At 44.0% G+C, this 22,826-nt stretch overlaps 1 protein-coding gene across 2 annotated transcripts in view; it reads right to left on the bottom strand.

The window, feature by feature from the left end:
• The window catches only part of SPATA13 (spermatogenesis associated 13), a 321,686-nt gene that overhangs the window by 268,183 nt on the left and 30,677 nt on the right, over positions 1 to 22,826 (bottom strand). For both annotated transcript variants that reach the window (XM_088793451.1, XM_088793454.1), the window contains exon 2: positions 10,943 to 10,978. In XM_088793451.1, coding sequence (XP_088649577.1) covers positions 10,943 to 10,978 — 36 coding nt within the window. The remainder of the gene's footprint in view (positions 1 to 10,942; positions 10,979 to 22,826) is intronic.

Below are 22,826 nucleotides of genomic sequence, written 5' to 3'. Positions count from 1 at the left end.
ACAGTTGATTCAAAGCAATTCCCTTCAGGACTTTTTGCTATTGCAGACTCTGTTTTCCTTCTGAGAACTAAGAACTTCAAGTTTGAATATAATTAAAGAAAGCTTGCTACTATCAGAACTGTCAAGGCTTGAACTTGGTTTAAAGGACTCACTATTTATTTAACAGACGAATGCTGGGTTTCCATTACTTTATGAGTAAATCTCAACTCTTTCTGAAGGTATAAAAGCTGAGTATAAAACAAATGAGCAAAAGGAAACGATGTTAATAGACCATATGCTTTAGCGATACTTCATTCAGGGGAGCCAACCATTTTCTACAAAAAAGTATAGTATTTGAGTCTGACCAGTAGAAAACCAGAGCTGGGCTAAGCTCAAAATGGGCAGGAAGTTCAAGAGTCCAATTCAATTTGCTTTGATGGCAATGATTAGCAATGTAATTTAAGTCTTCCACAGACAAAATGGGAACATTTGTGTGGTTCCAAAGGATCAAGAATTGAGATGCTTTAAATCAGTGGTAGTCATGTGGGGTCTATGAACCCAAAGAATCCCAAGATCCTTTCAAGTGATTCTAGATATCAAAATTATTTCTGTAATAAAATACTGAGATGTCATTTGACTTTTACTGTGTTGACACCAATGTACTGATGTTGCAAAAGCAATGGTGGGAAAACTTGCTGGGCCCTTGGCCTGAGACAGGGCCCCCAACTGTACTAACAGTCCTATTAAATTCATCATTGCCCTGTATTTGTACTTACAAAAACAAATAAACAACAAAACAATAGCCAGTTTCACTTAAGAATGCCCATTCTATGTAGTAAAACTATAAATCTCAACCTTTGACTGCACTTGTGCTATAGTTGATTTGCAAGCCTTTTGTTCCCATAGTACACGATTTTCACTTGAAAGAATGACTGACAGGTACACTATGGTTATTCAGATTTGGGTGTTTGTTAGATATTTTCTCGAAAATCCTATCACAGAAAGAAAAACAATAGAAGGTATTTGTTGCCAAGAGTAAAATTCAAGGTTCAAGCAAAAGTTAGATTATTGAAAACTAGTATCCGTCACCATGAACTTGATAGCTTCCCAATATCTCAAGACTTTTCTAACGAGATTGGTGTTATTAACAGATGTGTTTTTCTGATATTGTATAATAATGAAATGTGTCAACATTTGGAAGATCTGCATAATTCAGTGAACCAATATTTTTCAAGCCTAAATGCATGATGTTACCAAATCATGCATGGGTGAAACACTATTGAGAGTACAAAATAGAACCATGGATTTTAATGTAACCGAATGAATCTAAAACTGATATGGCTTCAGATTCCACACTGCAACTCACCTTTAAGAAACCAGGCCTGTCAAGAAACTCAAACCCATCACTATCTGAAAGAGCTGTTTAAACACTCCTCCTTTGTCCACTTACATATCTATGTGAGGCCAGATTTCCTCACTTCAGCCAAGACAACATATTGCAACAGATTCAGATTAAATGCAAAATCAGAAATAAGAATCCAGCTGTCTTCTATTAAGCCAGACACTAAAGAGATTTGCAAAATTTCAAAACACTGTCACTCTTCTTACATATGTATTTTTGTTTGTTTGTTTTAGAAAATATACTTGTTTTCATAAGTATATGTTATTTATGTAAAGGGATTATACTGTACTAGAAATAAGCATTTTTAAAACTTCTCGATATTATTGTTTAGTATTGTAAATATTAGTCATCTAGCCCATTGTAAAAGCTCTTTCTGATCCTCAGTTTCTCAATTTTTATGAGCCAATAGGGGTCCTGTAACCAACAAGTTTGACAACCCCTACATTATGTGAACTAAATATAACTCAGTGACACACATCCATTAGTCTTGTTTCTCTGGCATGTTTTCCCTCATGTCTGCTTCTTATTTCTTCTAAGTTAGGCTGTGTGCCCAGGATGCTGGGCCTTGAAGGTCTGGACCACGCTGTCCCAAGTCTCCATGGCCAAAGCTAAACCAAGTGGCGTAAGAATATCATTTAGGGAGCGAGTGCTTGAATTGATGGAAAAGCAGACCAGCATTCCAAATCACTTTCTCAAGATCTATCAGAGTTCAGTGGACACTGACCAACAATGGGGGCTACCGATTCTGCAGCAAGCATTTGGCATGAAATGACTGAATCCAACCAATTTTAGAGAGAATCTGGTCTCCTGTGTTATATATGACCAGAAGCAGAAAGGCTATTCGCTTTCTTTTTTTCCCATTAAACTCTGCCACTTGGCAATAACTATGTTAAGAGGAGCAGATTAATAGATTAAATAAAGAGGTTCCCCTGGGTTTGAAATTTAGATTTTATACTATTTAATTTTCCCACTCAAGCTCCTTTCTTGCCCAAGACTGTAAGTCCAAGAATTTCCCAGCATCATTACAGAAATGTACAGTCTTTTAAACAGCTGCTGAATGTTGATAGTCTCATGATTCCTTAAAGGAATTTCTCTGCGAGTGGGAGAAGCCACTTCCTAGGACTCTTAATTACATAGTGAAAGCTCATCCACAAAAATGAAAGGAATAGTGTGCAATTCTCAGAATCGTAGTGCAGACCAAGTGCTCCCTCTACCATACGTAAGGACTTGCTCCAGCAAACTCCCGATGGCCTGCTTTCTTTCTGTTCACTGAAAAGACTAGTCTTGATAAATAAGAAAAGTAAAGCAGTGGCTCCAATAACTACAGTTACCCAAGTCTCCTGATTTCACCTTAACACATTTCTGCTGGCTCTCATTTCCAAAGGTGATCACACTGGTTGCACTGTAGGACTTACCTGCCATGTTACGTGATGGGTGGAAATGCAGCCAGGGCAAAGGAGATTTTCTCCATCGACACAAGAAGCAATATCCTACACAGCTTCACTCCACTCGGCGTGAGCCCAAGGGCACTGCAGAGCTTCCACAGCTCCTCAGTCCTGTGCTGGCTCCCACTGAAGGCTGGGCCAGGTACCCAGAGCCTAATAAGCCCCAGGAAACTGAAGCCAGAAACATCTGCTTTGGGTCCAGTTTCTCCTTACTCCCTTCTTTCATGTCACGGTTAATTACAATAGTCAATTTCCAATCTAGGTTGAAAGTAGGAGGCTAGCAGAACACTTTGGGCTGAGGAAGATGCCAGAAAGACTTCTGTACATAGATCAAATTAGCATATTCATTAATGAAAACGAGTTTATCTCTGTGAGGATCTGGTCATCAATAATAAGAGAGTGAAACCCCATGTACCTTTCTGGTCCAATCGAAAAACAAACATGAAGGAGCTGCTTCTAACATGCCTTTCAGCTTTTGACTTTCATTTTTATTAGATGTTTGAAATTCTACTTTCTGAGCAGTTTAGTTCAATTTGGCGGCTTCACACAGTATAGAGGGTAGGTGAGTAGTCTTGTTCCCAAACGGTACAATCAACCCGGGGTCCAGGGGTCTTCCATTCATTACCTAATGCCGAAGGGCTTGCTGCAGGCCCCCAAGAGTTAAATAACTTTCAAAAGTTTAATTGATATCTTATTTATCTAGATAAAAATGTAAATTTCTTCTTTCTCCCCACTGAAAGCATTGCCTTAAGCCAACCTTTCCAACCTACTCAAACGGAGTCAAACAAATAAATGAGCCAAACACTCCCTGGCCAGGACTATCCTAAATGCTCCAGTATTCCCAGTTTGGGTGATTCAGAAAAAAACAAAGATTAGGTCTCAGACCCACTGACTCAACCCCTCTAAATTAGAAGGCTGAAAATCGAACCCTGAAGTACGGTGATCCTCTCTCTAGGGCAGGGCCACCTTGATGTGTGAATGCATTTAGGTTTACTCCTATTTACAAGTTTGGTTACATTTTGAGGCAAACTTAACTCTCAAGTGTAAAGTGATTTTGCAGTTATTCTACTCATGAACTAGATTTTCCCATGTTCTGGAAACTCGAATGTCTTATTTGCAACCCAAGGCCTCCGTACTTGCCATTACTGCAGAAATAAGCAAACAGCCTTTCCTCACAGTCAGCCGCCCCTGTGAACAAACACAAAAGGAGACCCAAGATATTTGCAATCGCTCCCTGGGAAATCTCTGCCAGATGCACAGATGGACTGATTCCAACAGCATTCCACTTCCTGCTAGTGCTATATGAGTAATTGTTAGGAAATAGCCACGCCCTGAGTGCTCAGAGCACAGAGGACAACTGTGGGTGAAGAATTACCTAAAAATGGAGAAGAGTGCCCCAAAGAAGCAACCTACCTGAAGAGATAGTTTGTAAAGACAGTACTGAGAATACCTGAGAAATCCGGAAGTCTCATCAGGTATCTGAAGTCAATTTCCTCAGGTCTAGAATTAACTGAAGAACATTGCACGTGGACGTAAAAAAGAATTTTTAAGTGTTGACTGAACATTGCTCAAGGAAGAGAGTAGACCTGAGTTTATCAGTCCCTCAAGGGCGGGTCATTGCCTTATTCATCTTTTTTTTTTATTTTTATAAATTTTATTGGGGAATATTGGGGGACAGTGTGTTTCTCCAGGGCCCATCAGCTCCAAGTCGTTTCCCTTCAATCTACTAGTTGTGGAGGGTGCAGCTCAGCTCCAAGTCCAGTCCCCGTTTTCAGTCTTAGTTGCAGGGGGCACAGCCCACCATCCCATGGAGGGAATTGAACAGGCAACCTTGTTGTTGAGAGCTCGCGCTCTAACCAACTGAGCCATCCGGTCCCCCCTACACATAGTTTTATAAACGACTTTACCAAACATAAAGGATCCAATAATTCCATCTTACCCAAACTAGATCAGAGAACAGAAAAAGTGTAAATAACTAATATTGAAACAGGCCTGGAAGATAGGAGAGGATGTCGACTTTGCCTCATACCTCCCTCCCCCGCCTACAGCAAAAACAAATACTAATTCATGTGCCCTTAACGTGAAGGACACAGAATGTCAGACTTTTAGAAGAATATATAGGAGCCTATACAGCTTTGGGAAAGGTTTCTTAACTCACAAGAAGCATTAGTCATAAAAGTGAAGATTGACTATATTAAGAACGTTTGCTCATCAAGATACCATCAAAACAGGTGAAATGTTACTAAGTCACACACTGGGAGAAGATATTTGGAACCTATATAAGCAACAAAGAATTAGTACCCAAAATATATAAACAACAAGCAAGCCAATTTCTTCAAAAGGACAAAATACTATATTATCAGATATTTTATTAAAAAGAAACATGAATGGCTAATAAGTACATGAAAAGATGCTCAACTTCATTAGAATTTACAAAAAGGAAAACTCGAATCAGAATCAGATACCGTTTTATATCTACCAAATTGCAGAAATTTGAAAACTGAGACTGTCAAATTTTGGTAAGAATTTAAAGCAAAGGAAAGTTGTATCTATCACTGGTTTTAAATATAAATTGGTTACAAACACTTTGGGAAAGAGTTTAGAGTGATATTTTTAAAGCTAAACATACAGCTCCACTATGATCCAGCAACTCCTACATGTATGCCCTAAACAAATTCATCCGGGGATCCCGGGAGATGTGTACAGAATGCTCAGAGAAGCAGGTCTGCAATAATTAAGACTGGAACTAACTCATCCATAGAAGAACATACATACAGTCTGGGATATAAGTACAGTGAGATACTTTAGCGTGGCAAAAACTGGTGTGTTATAACCTCAAGCATCAGTACGGTTAATTAAAAGCAATCAGAAGGAGAATGCACATACCCTGATACCTTTTTAATAAATATTTTAAGAACAACCAAAATTTTAAAAAATGTATTACTTAGGGACATATACATTTGTGGTAAAACAATAAAAAAAAGCAAGGAAATGGAAAACAATATTCAGGATAGTGACAACCTTTTGAGAGATGACGGAGTGTGCAATCATGAAATAACATGCAGGGAACTTCAGATATTTATAATGTTCTATTTCTTAAGATGTATGGGGGGCAGATGTTCACGTTATTATGCTTCATAACACACACAATACATATTCTTTTGTGCTACCAAACATTTATAAAAACATGAAAAATGTTTAAAAATAAATGAGTATGTGGTGCCTAGGAGGCATTCAATATCTAGTAACAGGAATAACAGTCGCTGTGTCTGCTGTTCTGGGGGTCCAGTACCATGAAGTCACCAGAAGGTCTCTAGTGGCATGGGACTAAGGGACATTGGGTCGCTGAGACGTTCCAGATAGGACCCTCCTCACCTATTGGCATGTGGCTGGTCCTGTCACTGCCACAACCCAAAGGGTGCTTCTTTGGCCCTCAGCATGATTCGTCTTTATCCCTTCGTTCTCCTCATTTATTCATCCATCCATTCATTCACTCAATCCATAGCTAAGGACCTACCAAGGCCTGGCAATCTCTATACATCATCTTTTATTCAAAGTCCTACAGTTTGAAAAATCTTAGGGCAACAAGTGGGTCATCAAATTACAGATACCTGGATGGGCTCCAGTCCAAGGTCTCGCTCGTCACTCTCCCGTAGCCCCCCCCTTCCATAAGTGTGTGTTGCAAAGGATTGCTCTGAAGCAGAACTCAACTCTGATTCATGAACTTCCATGGCACATGACTGACAGACCTCCCCAGCACACTGGCAGATTTGATCCCCTCAATTCTGGTGACTGAAGCTCACAGCGCACATATACCAATGTTGGTATACATTACGGGCACCAGAGGCTTCTATTGGGAACTGACTGAGCTATTAGAGAGGGTCTACATAGTTTCCTAATGCTACTGTAACAAATTACCACACACAGTGGCTTGCAAACACAGATCCGTTACCTATAGTTCTGCAGGTTAAAAGTCCAAGAGGGGTCTTACTGGGTAAAATCAAGGTGTCAGGAGGGCTGCATTCCTTTCCGCAGGCTCCAGGGAGAATCCATTTCCTTGTCTTTCCCACATTCCTGGGCTCCCAGCCCAGCAGCATCAGATCAAGTCCTCACATAGAGTCACTCTGATCTACTCTACCGCCTCCAGTCCCACCATTAAGGACCCTCGTGATTCCACTGAGCCCACTGGATAATCCAGGATCATCTCCTTGTTTTACGATCAGCTGGTAAGCACCCTTAATTCCTTTTTGCCATATAAAGTAATATATTCACAGGGCCAGGCAAACGGACATGGAGGTGGGGGAGGGAGGGGTGGCATTCCACCTATTATACTACAAAACATTCGTCATTATTCTTGAATTTTCTCTCTAAATTAGCTATCAAAAAGCAAAGTATCAGGATCCTGTCATCTCTACCCTCCAGAGAAATCATTTCCCGGGCAGTATCTTAATTTAATATTTACCTTTATAGAGGATCCAAATATATTTGAACAACCTCCATGTGTTTTTAAAAATAACAGTTAAAATTACTGTCCAGCACGTTATTCGGCCTTCCTCTTATATAAGAGCCTACACTATAAATTTTTGCTTGAGTTTAATTCCAGGAAAACTTCTGAGTCTGCAGAAAACAACACAGGCCACAGTGCTGCCTGCCTTGCCATGGATTTAAGATGGATTTGGAGCTAAATTCATCCCCCCTTCCTGCCTTCCTGTAGTAGTTTCTATTTTGTTTTAGCTCAAAATTTTTTTTTCTTAGTTTGGATACTCTAAGAAAGGTACTCTAAGAAAGAGTCATTTCTGTCTTACTAAACATAATAAAATCATCTAACTATGAATCATTTTAAAGAGAAGACCACTTTCTACCATTTTTGAAAATGTTACAAATGCTTTATCAGGTTCTGAATTCTGTGATTAAGAAACATAAAGATTTTCTGCACAGCCCATGGCAAATGTATGCTTCTGCATAGTGAAATAAAAATGGTAAATGCACTTAAAACCTCCCCAAAAAAGAAACATTAAGATTTTCTAAGAACTCGTGCCTAGTATGTACTCTATAGGTATTTGGTGAATAATGCCTAATTAATAACGTGAACACTAGCATTTCATCTAAATCTAGCCCCACGGGCCTAAACACTACTTTGGGGCTATCCTAACTATCAGAGGTCATAGAGGAAACCAGAGTGAGTAGAGGATGGGTTTCCCACTCACTTCTGCAGGCGAAAGAGTCACTTGGTCATCATTTGAACTTCAAAGCAATTAGGTGCAAATAAGTAAGTCCTTCAGCATTTATGCAGGATCCCAAGGCAACACCACCAGCCTGTTCCGCCTGATATTCTCTCAGTAACCTTTACGTAACCGATAACAAGTAAACCGGATTCTTCATGGGTCTCCAAATGGAGATGGGGAAATACTCTGCACGTACCGGTAGAGAATTTCCCCATCTCCATTTGTCACACTGTCAGAAGTCCTCCATGTCCATTCTTAAATGCTACCTCCTCCATCCTGCCTTTCCCAATGCCGTCTCTCTCGTTTGCAACTCCATAGTATTTTGTTTCTTTCCTGTGGTTCTGATGTATCATGTTCTACTCTGTAATGCAAATGTGCGTACACACAGACATACATACATACCTGTTTACAAACCACATGAGTTATTTATCTTTATATCCCCTTTTAGAAGAAAGTGCCTTGTAAATAATGTGCACTCAAAAAATTCACTGAATTTCACTGCAAGTATCTCTTAATTATATGAATAACTTTTCATTTGAATAGGTATAAATACTATGCTACTGCTTCTCACATTGCATTACATTTTATAGGCCAGAGTATCTGAAAAGTTGACCCAAAGGTTTGTTGAAATTGAAATGCATTTAGTTTAAGATTCAACAGCTCCCTCTCATGGCCTCTGAGGGAAATTGAGCTTGAGAGTTAACAGGTAAGCCAGAATTTCAATTTATTTTAGAAATAGCACTCAATTTTAGTTTTGAGGTTATAAGTCAATTACCACTGAGTGGGAAATTTTATTTGGCATGAAAGTGTCACTTTTATGCCAAGAATAAATATAAACAGTTATTTGAAATTTGGGTCAATGGTTTCCATCTCAAATGACTATTGAGGAACCTATTTTTAAAAAATATTACTATATTTTAATTTAAATGCTAATAAGACATTTTGATTCAGGTTAAAAAGCAAGTTTTCAGAAAGTCACATATATTTTTTTCAGAGTATGACAGTGAATATATCTGGGAACTCTGTGACAATATATAACACTATATTTTTACTTTTTCATAATTTGGAACAGTATCAATCAAAGATAAGTTAAAAGCTCAAGCATTCTAACTATACAATCAATGCTCAAGTTTGAAATGGAACAATTTAAAACAAGGTACTAAGGAAAATTCCAAAACATTAAACCCAAAAATATAGCTCTTAATGAAGTCCAAATTCCTCAGTCACCATGCCTATGGTCGGGGGTTTCCATCCCACAGGGAAAGCTGTCCAAAGAAGGTCAAGTTCTGGCTGTTGGTGGGTCTCTGTGCTCTGAGGTGGGCTTCCCAAGGGAGCAGCTGGAGTCAGCCCAGCGCACAGTGAGGGTTTCCGCTTCAATAAAGGTCAAGTGTCTGAATTCTGACAAGGGACAAAGAGCTCCAGCTGTCCAGAAGACTCTATGGAAGGACTCCAGGGAGAATGGGCGTGGGGGTGTGCGGTGGTGATCTTAGCCTCTACCAGTCCTCGCTGGCTCCAGAGAGAAAAAGAGAGACAACACTGAAATCTACACCCGTGGTTGTTAACGCCACCTCCTTTACAAAAATAAAAAGTCTATTTAGTAGAATCTTTTCCTATATACGGAATGTCTCCTTCCCCTTGGATTCCCATTGTTTGTTGCATGGAACCTCTCAAGCTGCCTAGGATTCCAACAGTTGTTTCCAAACATCATTTTTGAGAACAGTCCTATAGTTGTATTTTTACAACTCAGAGGAACATTTTCATCAACGATATGGATTCTAATCATAAAGAAATCCATTCTAAGAAAAAAGAAAATATGCCATTTGATAAGTTTGATACCCATTGAGCATACAACATTAAAAAAATGTTCTAAAATATACATAAATTATTGTTAGATAAAAGAAACTTTTTTTAAGTTACTCCCTTTGTTTTTCTAATGAGAATGATAGCCTGGTAGTTCACTTTATTTATATTTATTTATTTATTTATTCTAAGGAGGGCACAGCTCACAGTGGCTCATATGGGGATAGAACTGGTAACCTTGGTGTTATTAGCACCACGTTCTAACCAACTGAGCTAACTGGCCACCCATAAAGGAATTTTTAGTAATGAGTTTACCAACAAGTAAAACAAAACAGAAAACATGTAGAAATAGTAATTGTATCAAATTTGTAGTGATTATACAGTATACTATAAAACTACATACTGTTTTTCATACGAGTAAATAAAAATCACATAACTTCCAGGCTCCTTCTGCTTCTTTAGAAACACACTCGCCTTCCCTGAGTATCACCCAAATTTTAATAATATGTCCATTGAAATCCACCCCAGTCAGGGATGCGTCAGTATTCTCCATCATAAATATTAAAAACATTATAAAACACACTAAGTTTTGATCTTTTGCGACATTTCTCTCTGTCCATCGGAAAAGACATTTTGATCTTACATCTGTAAAGTGGTTGATAATACAATTTAATTTATCAGAGGACATAAGTATACTAAAATGTGTTAAACTCTAAGCTTATATTCATCCAATAAAGCAAACAAACAAACAAAATCTCAAAAGACTTCCAGGTTTTTATCACACAAAAAATCTTAAAAGTGTCAGCATCTCATGTCTGGTTTTCCATTGGTTCCCAAATTTGCCTACAAATGGATGGGCCACAATAGCAGAATATGTAGTGGCAATACTGCAGATTAATAAATTTCATTTACGGCCTAAAATTATGGTAAGAGGAGGCTTAACTTCGAAAAGGAAGATGTCACCCAAAGGGCCTGATAGAAGGCCCATGTTGAAAGTCAAAGGCATGAAGCTGTCAGTCTGAGAACCTAAGTAGGACTGACAGAGTGAGAAGCGGGTCGGAGAGGGAGGGGGGCCGGCATGCCGTTCTTACCAGGTTTGGAGCACTGGCGACTCTTGAGGGCAAGTTCTGGAAAGGGAGAAAAAGACGCTCTGTTAGTTCACAGATGTGTAAAAGCAGGTTCCTGGAAGTTAAATTATGTCAAACAGCGTTCAGTCTGACCTGAAAAAGATATATAAAGAAAAACTAAATACACATATACACACACACACACACACACTCACTCACTCACACATCACGTGGCCTTAATAGCAGATTTTAATAGCACTGAGAAAATGCTGTGCTTTACCAGCACATCTGGATCAGACATCAGCCCCACGGTTCTGGCCGTGTATTTTACAACTATAAGGCCTGCGTTTCAAATCCATGCCACTCTGGTTAAGCGCATGGATCTCTGCAGCCAGCTCGCACAGGGTCAAATCCCAGTGCACCATTTCTTGCTGCACGACCCAGGGCAGTTATTTAATTTCGTAGCTGGGCTAACAACAGAGAACTGTTGTGAGAATTAAATGGGTTCATGTATGGGAAGGGCTCAGAGCCCTGCCAGGCACGTTATAAACATATGTGAATATATGCTGTTATTTGGGGGATTTGCTCTCTGTGGCTAAAAAAATATGAGCAATTTCTCAGGAATCCTTGCTCCTTTACACATATTTACTAGACGCTCTCCCCTGACTCACTGCTTGGCCCCCCACCCAGAAAGAATTCAGCTCCCCCGTCCCCACGGCCTCATTGCACCCTGCCCGCGCTCATGGCCACCTCTTATTCTCCAGAAGCACATGTCCAAGAAACTGCCTGCTGCTTCTTAGGGAGGGTGATGCTAATATTCGATGTTCACTACACCACCTGGGTGAGCATCTCACCCATTCATTTTTTAGTCACCAATTTAACACGTATTTATGGAAGGCTGGCTGCGGGCGTAGGTGGGAGCGACACAGGCAGGGCTGAGGCCTGGATTCCCCTTGGAATTTATCGTGTCTGTATTACCATGCTGGGGGGCCAGCCTAGGTGGGGGCAGAGCTGCCACCCTAATGCTGGAACTGTGGCATATGTACATCCTGGAGTGTCCTCTAGGGCTTCTCTCTGAACAAGGGCACGGTAAAATTTCTAGAAGAGAGAATACTCAAGAGACAATAGCTCATGAGGGTTGGGAGCAAGGGAGGAGGGAGCATATGCAGAGTCCCTGGGAAACTGAGGCTGCTAGGGTAGAGTCAGGGGTGCTCAAGGTCTACCCAATGACCTTGCTTGGTTGTGGGCAGAGAAGGGTAATTTTGAGCCCAATGTTGTGGGTGTACTTTGTATCATTTTCTTACCCAAGTGCCGAAGGGTGGATGTTCCAAGAACTTGAGAAAGTTGGAAGTCAGTTAAATGAAATTAGTGCCACATTCAGGGGTCTGTCAGAAATAGGAAGAACTCACATTTGATAACAACTGTGACTCTGCTGGGAAACAGCCCTCCCAGCCATGGGGAGGGCAGCTACTGCCCCTTCCAAGTGATTCTCTTGGTCATAAGAGGAGGAGTGTAACCCAGGTGGCAACTCCAAGTCACACCGGCCTCGCCCCACAGAATCAGGGGACACCACCCTGGAGCACGGCAAAAGAATAAAGCCAAAGGCCTGAGGGACTGTAAGAGCCTTGGAGGAAAATGCATGAAGCACCCCAAACCTGCCAGTGCACGGAGGGGCTTGGATTGGGTGCCTGCCATTTTACAGTGGGGCTCAGAGCTGAGACACCTGTGACAGTGTCTCCCCACACCCCAGCACACACACTGTGTGCCCTCCACATCACTAAGAGCTGGGGGTACCGGTGACCTCAGAGAACACAGCAACTCTGTCTTCACAGGGCAACGATGAAGCCTTCACTTAGGAAGTCGCAGGAAAACAAAACTGTGTCTTTGGCTTTATGATAAAGTCTCACTAAGTGAAGCAAATATGACTGGATTTGAAATTCTCTCTAAATATAATTAACTTGTTTTAATTCTTTAGGTTTTATTCATGACAGAGACCCAAGGTTCTCCACGTAGGGAGGGTGCTTGGAAAAGTCAACCTGGAAGAGGTGTCACCTGTGAGCATTGTTGAAGGACCAAGGAGGGGCATCCTGGACCAGGGGACAGCCTGAGTAGGGGTGGAGAGGACGGACTTAGGGGTGCAGGGATGGGAGGTGGTGTTGGTGCTACTGCTGCTATTTTGGGAGGCAGCTGAGAACCAGGACAAGGAGAAAACTCTGAGATGTCCTAAATTAAATTCTAGCAAGCCGGAGTGTGGAAGGAAGGGTCAAGAGAGGTTAATCAGTTAATAACTCAGGACAAACTAACAAAAGACTGCTTACATTCCTGAGTGCATGCTGGAACTTTGAATTAATTTCCAGATGGCTATTTCCATAAATATCTAGAAAGAATAGCCTGGGGCCACCAACCACCAGAAGCCTGGATCTTGCTTATACATGAACGTTCTAGACCGTTGCCCACAGCAACCCAAAGGAACTAACCCTTCTTCTCCCTTAGACTCTGCACCTACCTCAGAACTGGTCCCACCCTCACTGTCTCCCACCCCCTTTATCTGTAGCCTGTGTCAATTCTTTGAAAACAACTTTCATTTTTCTTCCCCAAACTTGATGCATAAAAGAGCCCTATCAACTCCAGGACTGCGGACATGTTTGTCTTATCTACCTAGCCCTGCTGCTGGTGGTTTAGGCGTCGTGCCCCAGGACCTGGTCTTTCTCTGGGCAGCATGTGGCTCAATAAACCCTTTCTCTTAAGCTTTTGACTTTACTATGACCAGAGAAGAAATTTGGGAGCAGGGAGTGGTAAGAAGGAAGCTGAAGTGATGAACAGAATTTAGGCAGCTCACGCAGGAGTTTAGAAACCATCCGGAAGGAGGACACCCGTCTGTGACAAGGTCCTCTTTGTGCTTGTGATAAACTGCCTGCAAGTAGGGAAGGGATTTCAGGGAAAAAAGGAGCTTGGAGGCAGGGTGATCTCTGAAATTTTGTTTTGTTGATGTACACTTTGAGGAAATGGTTTTCTTAAAATGTACAGTCCACTGAGTACATCTCAGTGAAAGGTAAATTGATAAGGCTTTAACTTACGGTCCATGGATGCTTTAAAAAAGAGACATTAAATAATTCCATGTGTCAATTTTGGAGTAAATAGTTGTCCTAGCAGATTTTTTTCTCCTAAGGCCTGTCTTGTGAAGACTCACGTAGGTCATCACTTAGAAACCACAGCCCTTGCTCCGTCGAGAAAACATTGCTACTACTATAAAAATCCAGAAAGTGCCAAAAACGGAAGCTCTCTTAGAACCACAACAATCCCACAACAATAAGCAGGAAGGGAGGGTGGCATGAGGCTAAATAGTGTGTGTGTGAACTGCAACTTTAATTTTGAATCAAAGCGATGATTTCCTATCACCAGTCCCACACTAAACCACACAACCTTCCATTCAAAAGAGCCCATTAAATAATAATAAATGATTTTGTTATAAACTGCACACATCACCTAGCTTCAACAACCATCACCATTTTGCTACACTCATTTCATTTATTTTCATTTTGCTGGATTTTTAAAACACAAATCCCAGTTATCATGCCATTTCACTCCTAAATAATTCAATATTCTCTCAAAAAAGGGGGACAGTTTCTTACATAATTATAATGCCATTATCACACTACACAAAATTATCATTTCTTAGTTAGTGCTTTACTTCCAACAAGTCCTTTGCTACAAACCCCTAACTTACAAATAAGTGTTGTTCCAGAAATTTGTAAGTCAGTTGTTGAGATTTCAAAAACCATCTCCCACAAGAGCATTTTGAACTTGTAAGTCACCTGAAATATAAAAGTTTTCTGGCTGTTTACTGTTTACTGCATAAAAAATGTTTTATTTCTATGGAATAGCCTGAACAAACATCTTCATATGCACTGATTTTTGCCCATCTCTAAAATTATTTCTATCCTAAGTGAAATTCAAGAGTTATGATCATCCTGAGAACCTTGCTCTGTGTTGTCGTACTTCCTTCCAGAAAGCGCTGTAGACATGTAGACTGGCGGTTTTCATGCTTTCATGTGTGTTGGAATCACCTGAGCATCTTGTTAAAATGCAAATTCTGGTTCAGCCCTTCTGGTGAGAGGCTTCTGGGTGACATCTATGCTGCCTGCTTATGGGCTGTCCATGAACCACCTGTTATTGGTTGAATTGTGTCCCCCCAAATTCATATGTTGGTGTCCTAAACCTCTGTTTCTCAGAACGTGACCTTATTTGGAAATAAAGTCAGTTCCGACGTAATTGGCTAAGATGAGGTCATTAGGGTATAGGTAAGCCAATATGACTCATGTCCCTATACAAGTGGGAAACCCGGACACACACACGCACACACGGAGAATGCCATGTTGAGACTGGAGCTAGGCTACCAGAAGCCAGGAGACAGGCCCAGAGCAGAGCCTTCCCTATTGTCTTCAAACGGAGCATGGCCTTGATCTCCCACTCCTAGCCTCCAGACTGTGAGACACTCGTCTGTTGTTTGAGCCCTCAGTTTGAGACACTTTGCAATGGCAGCCCTGGGAAACTAATGCACCACCCTTTGCGTGGCCAGGGTTCGGGGGGTTCTCACTCTAACACACTCTGGCAGTGCATTCAGGCTTAGGATAAGGGCTGAAAACTTAGGCTGTGCAGTCAGATGGGCCTACAGGCCATTCTGGATAGCATGTGGCCCTGAGGAACATCATAAATGACTTAACTAGGCCAGGCTTTGATTTCTGCATTTCGTACCTGTCTCACAGGGTTTTTGTGGGTTTTTTGAAGATTAATTAAAATAATGTATATGAGGTTCCTACACTGTTTCCCCGAAAATAAGACCTAGCCAGACAATCAGCTCTAATGTGCCTTTTGGAGCAAAAATTAATATAAGACCTGGTCTTATATTATATTATATAAGACCCGGTATATTATATTATATTATATTATATTATATTATATTATATCATATCATATCATATCATATCATATCATATCATATCATATCATACCTGGTCTTACTGGGTCTTATATTAATTTTTGCTCCAAAAGATTCATTAGAGCTGATGGTCCAGCTAGGTCTTATTTTTGAGGAAACACAGTAACTGTGCTGACTTTTTAAAGAGTAGTTTTTAGGGCAAGAAAAATGGAGAAAAACTCAGCTAGTAGAGAACCAGGGAGTAAATGGTGGTCAGCAATAAGGCACTGGCTGTGGCTCACACATCCAAAGCCTTTTTAGGAAAAAGGAAAGTTAAAAAGGGACTCATAAGGTCAAGGAAAAAGTGTTTTTCTTAGGATCAGAGGGACTTAACCTTGTTTGTAGATATCTTGTCCCCATTGTGAGATCCCAGGGCACCATCCCCAAACTGTACAACAGATGGTAGAGAAAGTACAGGGCGGAGACGGGGCAGGCTGTGTGCTGCGGGGCCCAGAGCTGAGAGGCCGAGAAGGAAATGGAGTAGCAACCGACAGCTGTCAGTCTGCAGGGGTCAGGCCGAGGAAGAAGAGCCAGGCAGAAGGAATGGGATGCTATGGAAACCAGGGAACTCAAGCAAAAGTGAGAGAGTTCTGCTCAGTAAGTGAGTGGGGGGCCAGACCAGGAGACACCCTTAGGGGACATTGGGCTGCAGTGAGTGGGGAGGGGACAGTAAGTGCTCTCAGTGCTATGCAGAAAACCGGCTCACATCCCTTTCAGTCAGTTGGTGGATCGGGGTGAAGTTTCGCCAGGTTTGCAAAGGTTTGCCCTGTGACCTTGTGCTGCCCTCCCACTCTGGCTCTGGGCTCAGACATGTGGGCTGTTGCCAGTGGGGCATTGGCAAGCGGGACATGGCAGAGGCTAGGAAAGCTCTGGCACAATTTGGACTTGTTGCCTTTCCCCTCTGCAAACACACTCAGAACATGTCTGGGCTAACCTGCCAGATGGGGAGACACACAGGGCCCAGGTGCACCTCATCCCAGCTGAGGGCCAGTTGGTGCCAGCTGTGTGAGTGAGCCCAGGGAAGACCAGAAGAACCACTGAGTCAAGCCCAGTGAAATCCCCAACCTGTAGGCTCATGAGCTAAGTAAATGCTTACTGTCTTGAGCCACTGGGTTTTGGGGTGGCTTGTTACGTGGCGTCACTGTGGGAACAGATGACTGCGGCAGCTGCAGTAGTCACTCTGCTTGAAGATGCCCAGAGAATGCAGGGCAGACTCGAAGAGCTGCTCCTGGCAGGGAGAGATGAACATGGGAGCCATTAAGATTGGAGGGTCACGTCCTTATTGTCTTGGCCAACTTGATGGGTCCTAATTCGACATCCAGTGGGACGCCTGTCAGAATTTCCCATATGCGAGTCTTTCTCATGCTTTAGAGCCAGTAGGTGTAATCTTCGTTCCCATCCTAGTTACACTGGAAGATGCCCTAAAGGGCTCCTCCAGATACTGACCCGCAGGGAGCATCTGAGCCCAATGTCCTGCCCAGGGTCAACTATGGACAAGACAGATTAGTTTTACTCCTGTGTCTCCAAGCCTAAAAGCATTTTGGTCTCAAAGCAGAAAGAAGTTCCTTGCTCTCGAACGGTCCATAGGTGCCTGTGCCCACATTAGGTGGCTGAGATGGGGCGGGCTATGATGCACGGTGGGGATGGAAAGATTCCCAGGCAGGTGACTGAAACATGCACTGACCTCTCATCAGAGGCCAGTTACACGCTTGGCTTCTCAGCAGTGTGTTTGCCAGTGAGTGGGTCCCTCAATCCTCTCAGTGAGTCTGTCACCAACTTTTATTTACAGATGCGATGGTAGGCAAGACCAGGTCCTATCCCAGTGAATCTCACCGTCCGGGGGCAGGAGTAAATAGGTAGTAAAGGTGTCACTACAAGTGTATGAAGAAGGGCAAAGAAGCCCAGGGATGTCAGCTGGTCTGAGAATTCCGGGCCTGTGAGTTTAGAAAGACAGGGTTTCACAGGCTCTGGCCATTCCATGCCCCGGGACCTCCCTGAGGCCTTCCCAGATCTGCTGTGCAAGGAGGGCACCCCCCGCACCCTGGGCCAGGGCCTGCAGCTGGCATCACCGGCTGCCACACTAGGAATTTCGGGTGTAGACAGATGGCTGCCTGGCTAGAGGGGGAGGCCACCTGTCTGTAAGCTCCTGCCAGGCAGGATGTTGAGACTCAGTGGGCTCTGCTCCCCCAGTACAGGGAGAGCCCAGTGTCATCAGCCACACCTGAACAAGAAAGCAAGGCAGGGTCAGTCCCTTGTTGGCAAATCTAAGGGCTCTGGTGCCACTGGGTGTACTGGCACAGTCTGCCAGCTGCATATGTAGCCCCACAGCTGGAGCGCTGCCCAGCCTGGACACAGCAAGTAGCGGGAGGGCTGCAGAACTCTTGTATGGCTCGGGGCTCTGTCCCCACCAGCAGCTACACCCTCAGGCACTGCAGCTGGATCACCGTGCTCCCCGGGGGAGGTGCAGCCAGGCCAGGCCCACCCAGGGATGTCTCAGGGATCCCAAGTGAGCAGCAGCATTTGGGCTCATGCCACCTGTGGAATGTGATGAGCAAGCATTGATCTTGTCGCCTCAGGAATGGGGACAAGAAAAATTCCTAGGAGTTATGCCCACTTCTCCTTGGGGGCAGGTGGGATCCTCGAGTGCTGGTTGAGGCTGAGGGCAGCACCCCCAAAGTGGGGGCCAGCACTGAGGGGAGAGGGGCTAAGCGGATCAGTCAGGACCAGTAAAAGACACCAAAACCAAGGTCTCAGAGGGGTCAGCCGACTGGATAGTGCGGACACATCACAGCAGGACAGAAACAGAGAAAAGGACAGAGGAAGAAAGTGGTCAGGTGGCGAAGGAGGTAAGGCCAGGCTCAGGGAATTTCCATAGGAGACACCAGTGTGTGCTCTGTCCCTTGACACCTCAGGCATGGGTCACTCAGACACCATTTGCGTTGGAGATACTAGCCAGTGGAGGAAAGAACAGGAAAGGATGATGGGTGGGAATAAACATTTGTGGAAGGAAGAGAGGGAAGGAGAGAGGAAGTGGGGCCATGGGAGAAAGAGCAGATCCGATTCAGGTTGGAGGTGGAACAGCTTCCCAGGCCGAGGATGGGGACCAGGGACAGTGGGCGGAAGGTGGCCCTATTGGACCAGCGAGGGACCAGAGAAGAAAGAGCAAGAGATGCACAGGAGAACGTCATCCTTCAGCTCTTGCCTCCATCTTAGTTATGTCAGGGACCCACCAAACTACACCTGTTAGCGGCTAATGGATCTGGGAGCAGAGTTCAGGTTGGGGGGACGGGGAGCAAGCTGGCTCAGGTCTGCACAGCGCCCTCCACTCTCTGGCAGTGCCCAGCTGAGTTCACAGGCACCTGCAGCAAAAAGGAAACTCACAGTACATTCGGGTCACACTGCCCTTGGCAGCAGAAGGCCCACTTGGGTTCACCGTCCAGCTGCCCTTGAGGCCACCTGACTACTGCATTCTGTTTCAGGAGCAGCCTCCACCCATGTGGTCCTGTCACTGTCTTTTTGCCACCTCCTCACCCCTCCTTAGCCAGCTGGGCTCCAGGGAGCCTTAAGTCCTTCTATCAGCTAGAAGCAGGAAGAGGCAGAGGCTGCAGAACAATAAAACCAAGACCCCTCTGGGATGTGCGAGGTGGGAGTGTACAGGGAGTGGGAAGCCACTGGAGGGAGGGGAGGAGAAAAGGGCTGGGTGGCAGGGGGAGGGGAAGGGGGCTCAGAGAAGAGGTTCCGAGCTCTGTCAGGTTATCCAGGACAGACTCCTCCGCTTACTGGAGCTGACATCCCACCTGCCCGTGGACTACAGGCTTCCTTCTTTTCATATTAAGTACAGCTTTATTCGACAATATCCTCCAACAACGCTCTCTCAATACTCCTTTGTGCTCTCCTTTCTTGATAATCTCTCTTTCCTTCTCCCTCTCCTGCCCCCTGACTTTCTTGGAAGGCACCACCAGTGTGGCCCTCCAATGGAGGTTTAGGAGGTTTATATAAACCTTCTGTCATGGCGGCCCATGGCGAAGGCACTGGCAGCTGCCACTGATTCTGCAACACAAGGCCAATGACTGGTCACTGGGACCTGGCCAGTGGCACCAAGGAGTCACGGTTTGCTTCTCTTGCTGCCTCCCTGCCCCCCATTCATTCATTCTCTCTCTCTCTCTCTCTCTCTCTCTCACACACACACACACACACACAGGAAAATGGAAAGAAAGTCCCCTGAAACTATAAACTTCAGGACTTAATGCAGATGCAGTGTCCCCTGAGATTTAGAAATAACCAGATCTGATCATTAAGACCTTTAGGTTACTTGCATTTTCCTGCTTGGGATACAATGAAGATTAACCAGAGAGGAAACACTGTGTCTCACCAGCCACACTTCCTCATTAAACTGACAGAGAACTAGAAAGGGAAGAAGTGTGAGTAATGACCGCTCCTTGAACCTACTACCGTGTTTCTCCGCAAATAAGACCTAGACGGACAATCAGCTCTAATGCGTCTTTTGGAGCAAAACTTAATATAAAACCTGGTATTGTATTATATTATATTATATTATACCCAGTATTATAGTAAAATAAGATCGGGTCTTACAATAATTTTTGCTCCAAAAGACACATTAGAGCTGATTGCCTGGCTAGGTCTTATTTTCGGGAAAACATGGTAGCCTTAACCTTGACTTAGGGGTTCCGGGGACAAAGAGCCGACACCTCAGCTCCCCCTGAGCACGAGCCCATGCACACCGTCCACCCGACTTTGCAGGCCTTTTGCTGCAGCTGCCACTGTTTTCCCCCAGAACTTCCTGGTGTACTCTCTGCAGGTGGCTTGTACACATAGATAATGATAATAATAAATAATAAGTCTTACTATGTATCGAGCACATATTATGTATCACTTAATCCTCACAATGACATATGAGGTGAGCAGTACTATTACTCCTAAATTGAAAACAAAAACCCCCAAGCCTTAGTAACTTTCCCAGGTCACACAGCTAGTCATTGAAGGAACAGAATTTTGAGCCTCGCATTCAGTCACCCCAGGGCCTCGGCTACAAAGCACAGATAGGACTGCCACACACATAGCCAGCTCCCTCCCTCAACTGCCCCCAGGAAAGTCCTGAGAAAGCAGAACAGCCTGTCCAGTCCTTCCATTCCCCAGAGATGGGGCAGGTCAACAAAAGTATGTTCAACTTGACTCTGCACAGCTACTGTGCTCACTGCTTCAGGGGACACCTAGGTGACCAGGCATAGGCCCTTGATGCTTAAGTTAGGTGAGATAGCAACAGAATGACCGCAAGACCAGCTAGAAAGCGATTAGTCTTAAGGGGCACAGCTACATGCCGAGGCAAGAAGGATGACCTTTAGCTGAGGGCGGTCAGGGAAGGCTTTGCAAAGGAGCTGGTGTCAGAATTGGCCCTAGGAGGAGGGGTGGGCTTCAGTGATGTAAGTACTGGAGATGGGGGGGCAGGGGGGACGGACACAAGGAGAGGCCAGGCCGGAATGACAAAACAGCGAGTGCTGCAGTGAGAGGCAGCTTTATGTTTATCACGAAGCAGGAGCATCCTTTCCTCGCCACCATTCCCATGGCCTCCCTCCACACAACCCTTACTGGGAGCAGACACCCCAGAAGAAATGGTGGGAGGAGCTTGGGCGGTGGGTCCTGTACCACCCTCGCAAGCCGCGTGACTGAGCTGCGAGCCTCGCTGAGACTCACTTCCTCGGCCATGCCGCAGGATGGTAGCTGCCCACAGGCCACGGACTAGTGAGGACTCAATATGCCAGTCCCGGGAAGTGCTGAGGCGAGCGCCTCACACAGTGACTGCGCAACAGAGCACACTACTCGTACTTACTACCAGTGGTGGCAGGGCCGTTAGTACAAAGCCTGCCTGGTCTGGCTTCTGCCTACGCTTCTGCCCCACGATGTGCCCTGAGGACCCTGGGTTGCGGGGCTCCCTTCTGGCCTCCTTTCCGGTCCTTCATATGCCACAGTATACGACATGGGAACATGCTGGGAACAATGTTGCTAGGGGGTTGTCTGAGACTGTGGCTCCCTGTGCAGTGCTGAAGGATGCTAAGACCCTGCCAATGAACTGTGCATCTCCTAAAGAGTCAAGGGTGACGAGCCCATTGACACACTGGGAATGGGAACATTTTTATACAAGGAAATAACTCCTAACGAGTGCCAACGTTCAAACTTACCCTCTATATCCGCTCAGGTATACTTCACTATGTCCATTATTATTATCATTATTATTATTATTATTATTATTATTTTTTTTTTTTTTTTTTTAAGATTTTATTGGGGAAGGGGAACAGGACTTTATTGGGGAACAGTGTGTAATTCCAGGCCTTTTTTTTCCAAGTCAAGTTGTTGTCCTTTCAATCTTAGTTGTGGAGGGTGCCATTCAGCTTCAAGTTGTTGTCCTTTCAATCTTGGTTGTGGAGGGCACGGCTCAGCTCCAGGTCCAGTTGCCGTTTTCTAGTTGCAGGGGGCACAGCCCACCATCCCTTGTGGGAGTCGAACCAGCAACCTTCGGAGTTAGGAGCATGGAGCTCTAACGGCCTGAGCCACCGGGCCGGCCCCACTATGTCCATTATTAATCTCTCATTTAGTAATAGAATTATGGATGGTGATTACAAAATTGCTGTATTTCTCTGCAGTTCACAATGAAAACCGAAAGAACGTAATTAACAAGCACCTACAGCCGCTTCCAGTTAAACTGCTCGAGTATCTTCTATCCAGAAGTATGAGTCCAAGCATGGTAATTGTGTAGCAGAACAGGTGATAATTATGCAAGAAATAGTGTACTGTGTTTTAGAAGGTCAACTCTAAAGGTCAAGGGAGTGAAAGTCTTTATTAAGGAGGAAAAAAAATGTCAGTTATGCTGCTGCGTGCAGAAAAGGAAACAACCTCCTCCATTGGCAAAAATGC

This window comes from Rhinolophus sinicus, chromosome 16 (genome assembly GCF_057876585.1).
Source record: "Rhinolophus sinicus isolate RSI-liver-muscle chromosome 16, RSI-T2T, whole genome shotgun sequence".
Classification (NCBI taxonomy): domain Eukaryota; kingdom Metazoa; phylum Chordata; class Mammalia; order Chiroptera; family Rhinolophidae; genus Rhinolophus; species Rhinolophus sinicus.
Note: the sequence above shows the minus strand (reverse complement) of the source record. Positions and strands in the feature narration are given on the sequence as shown.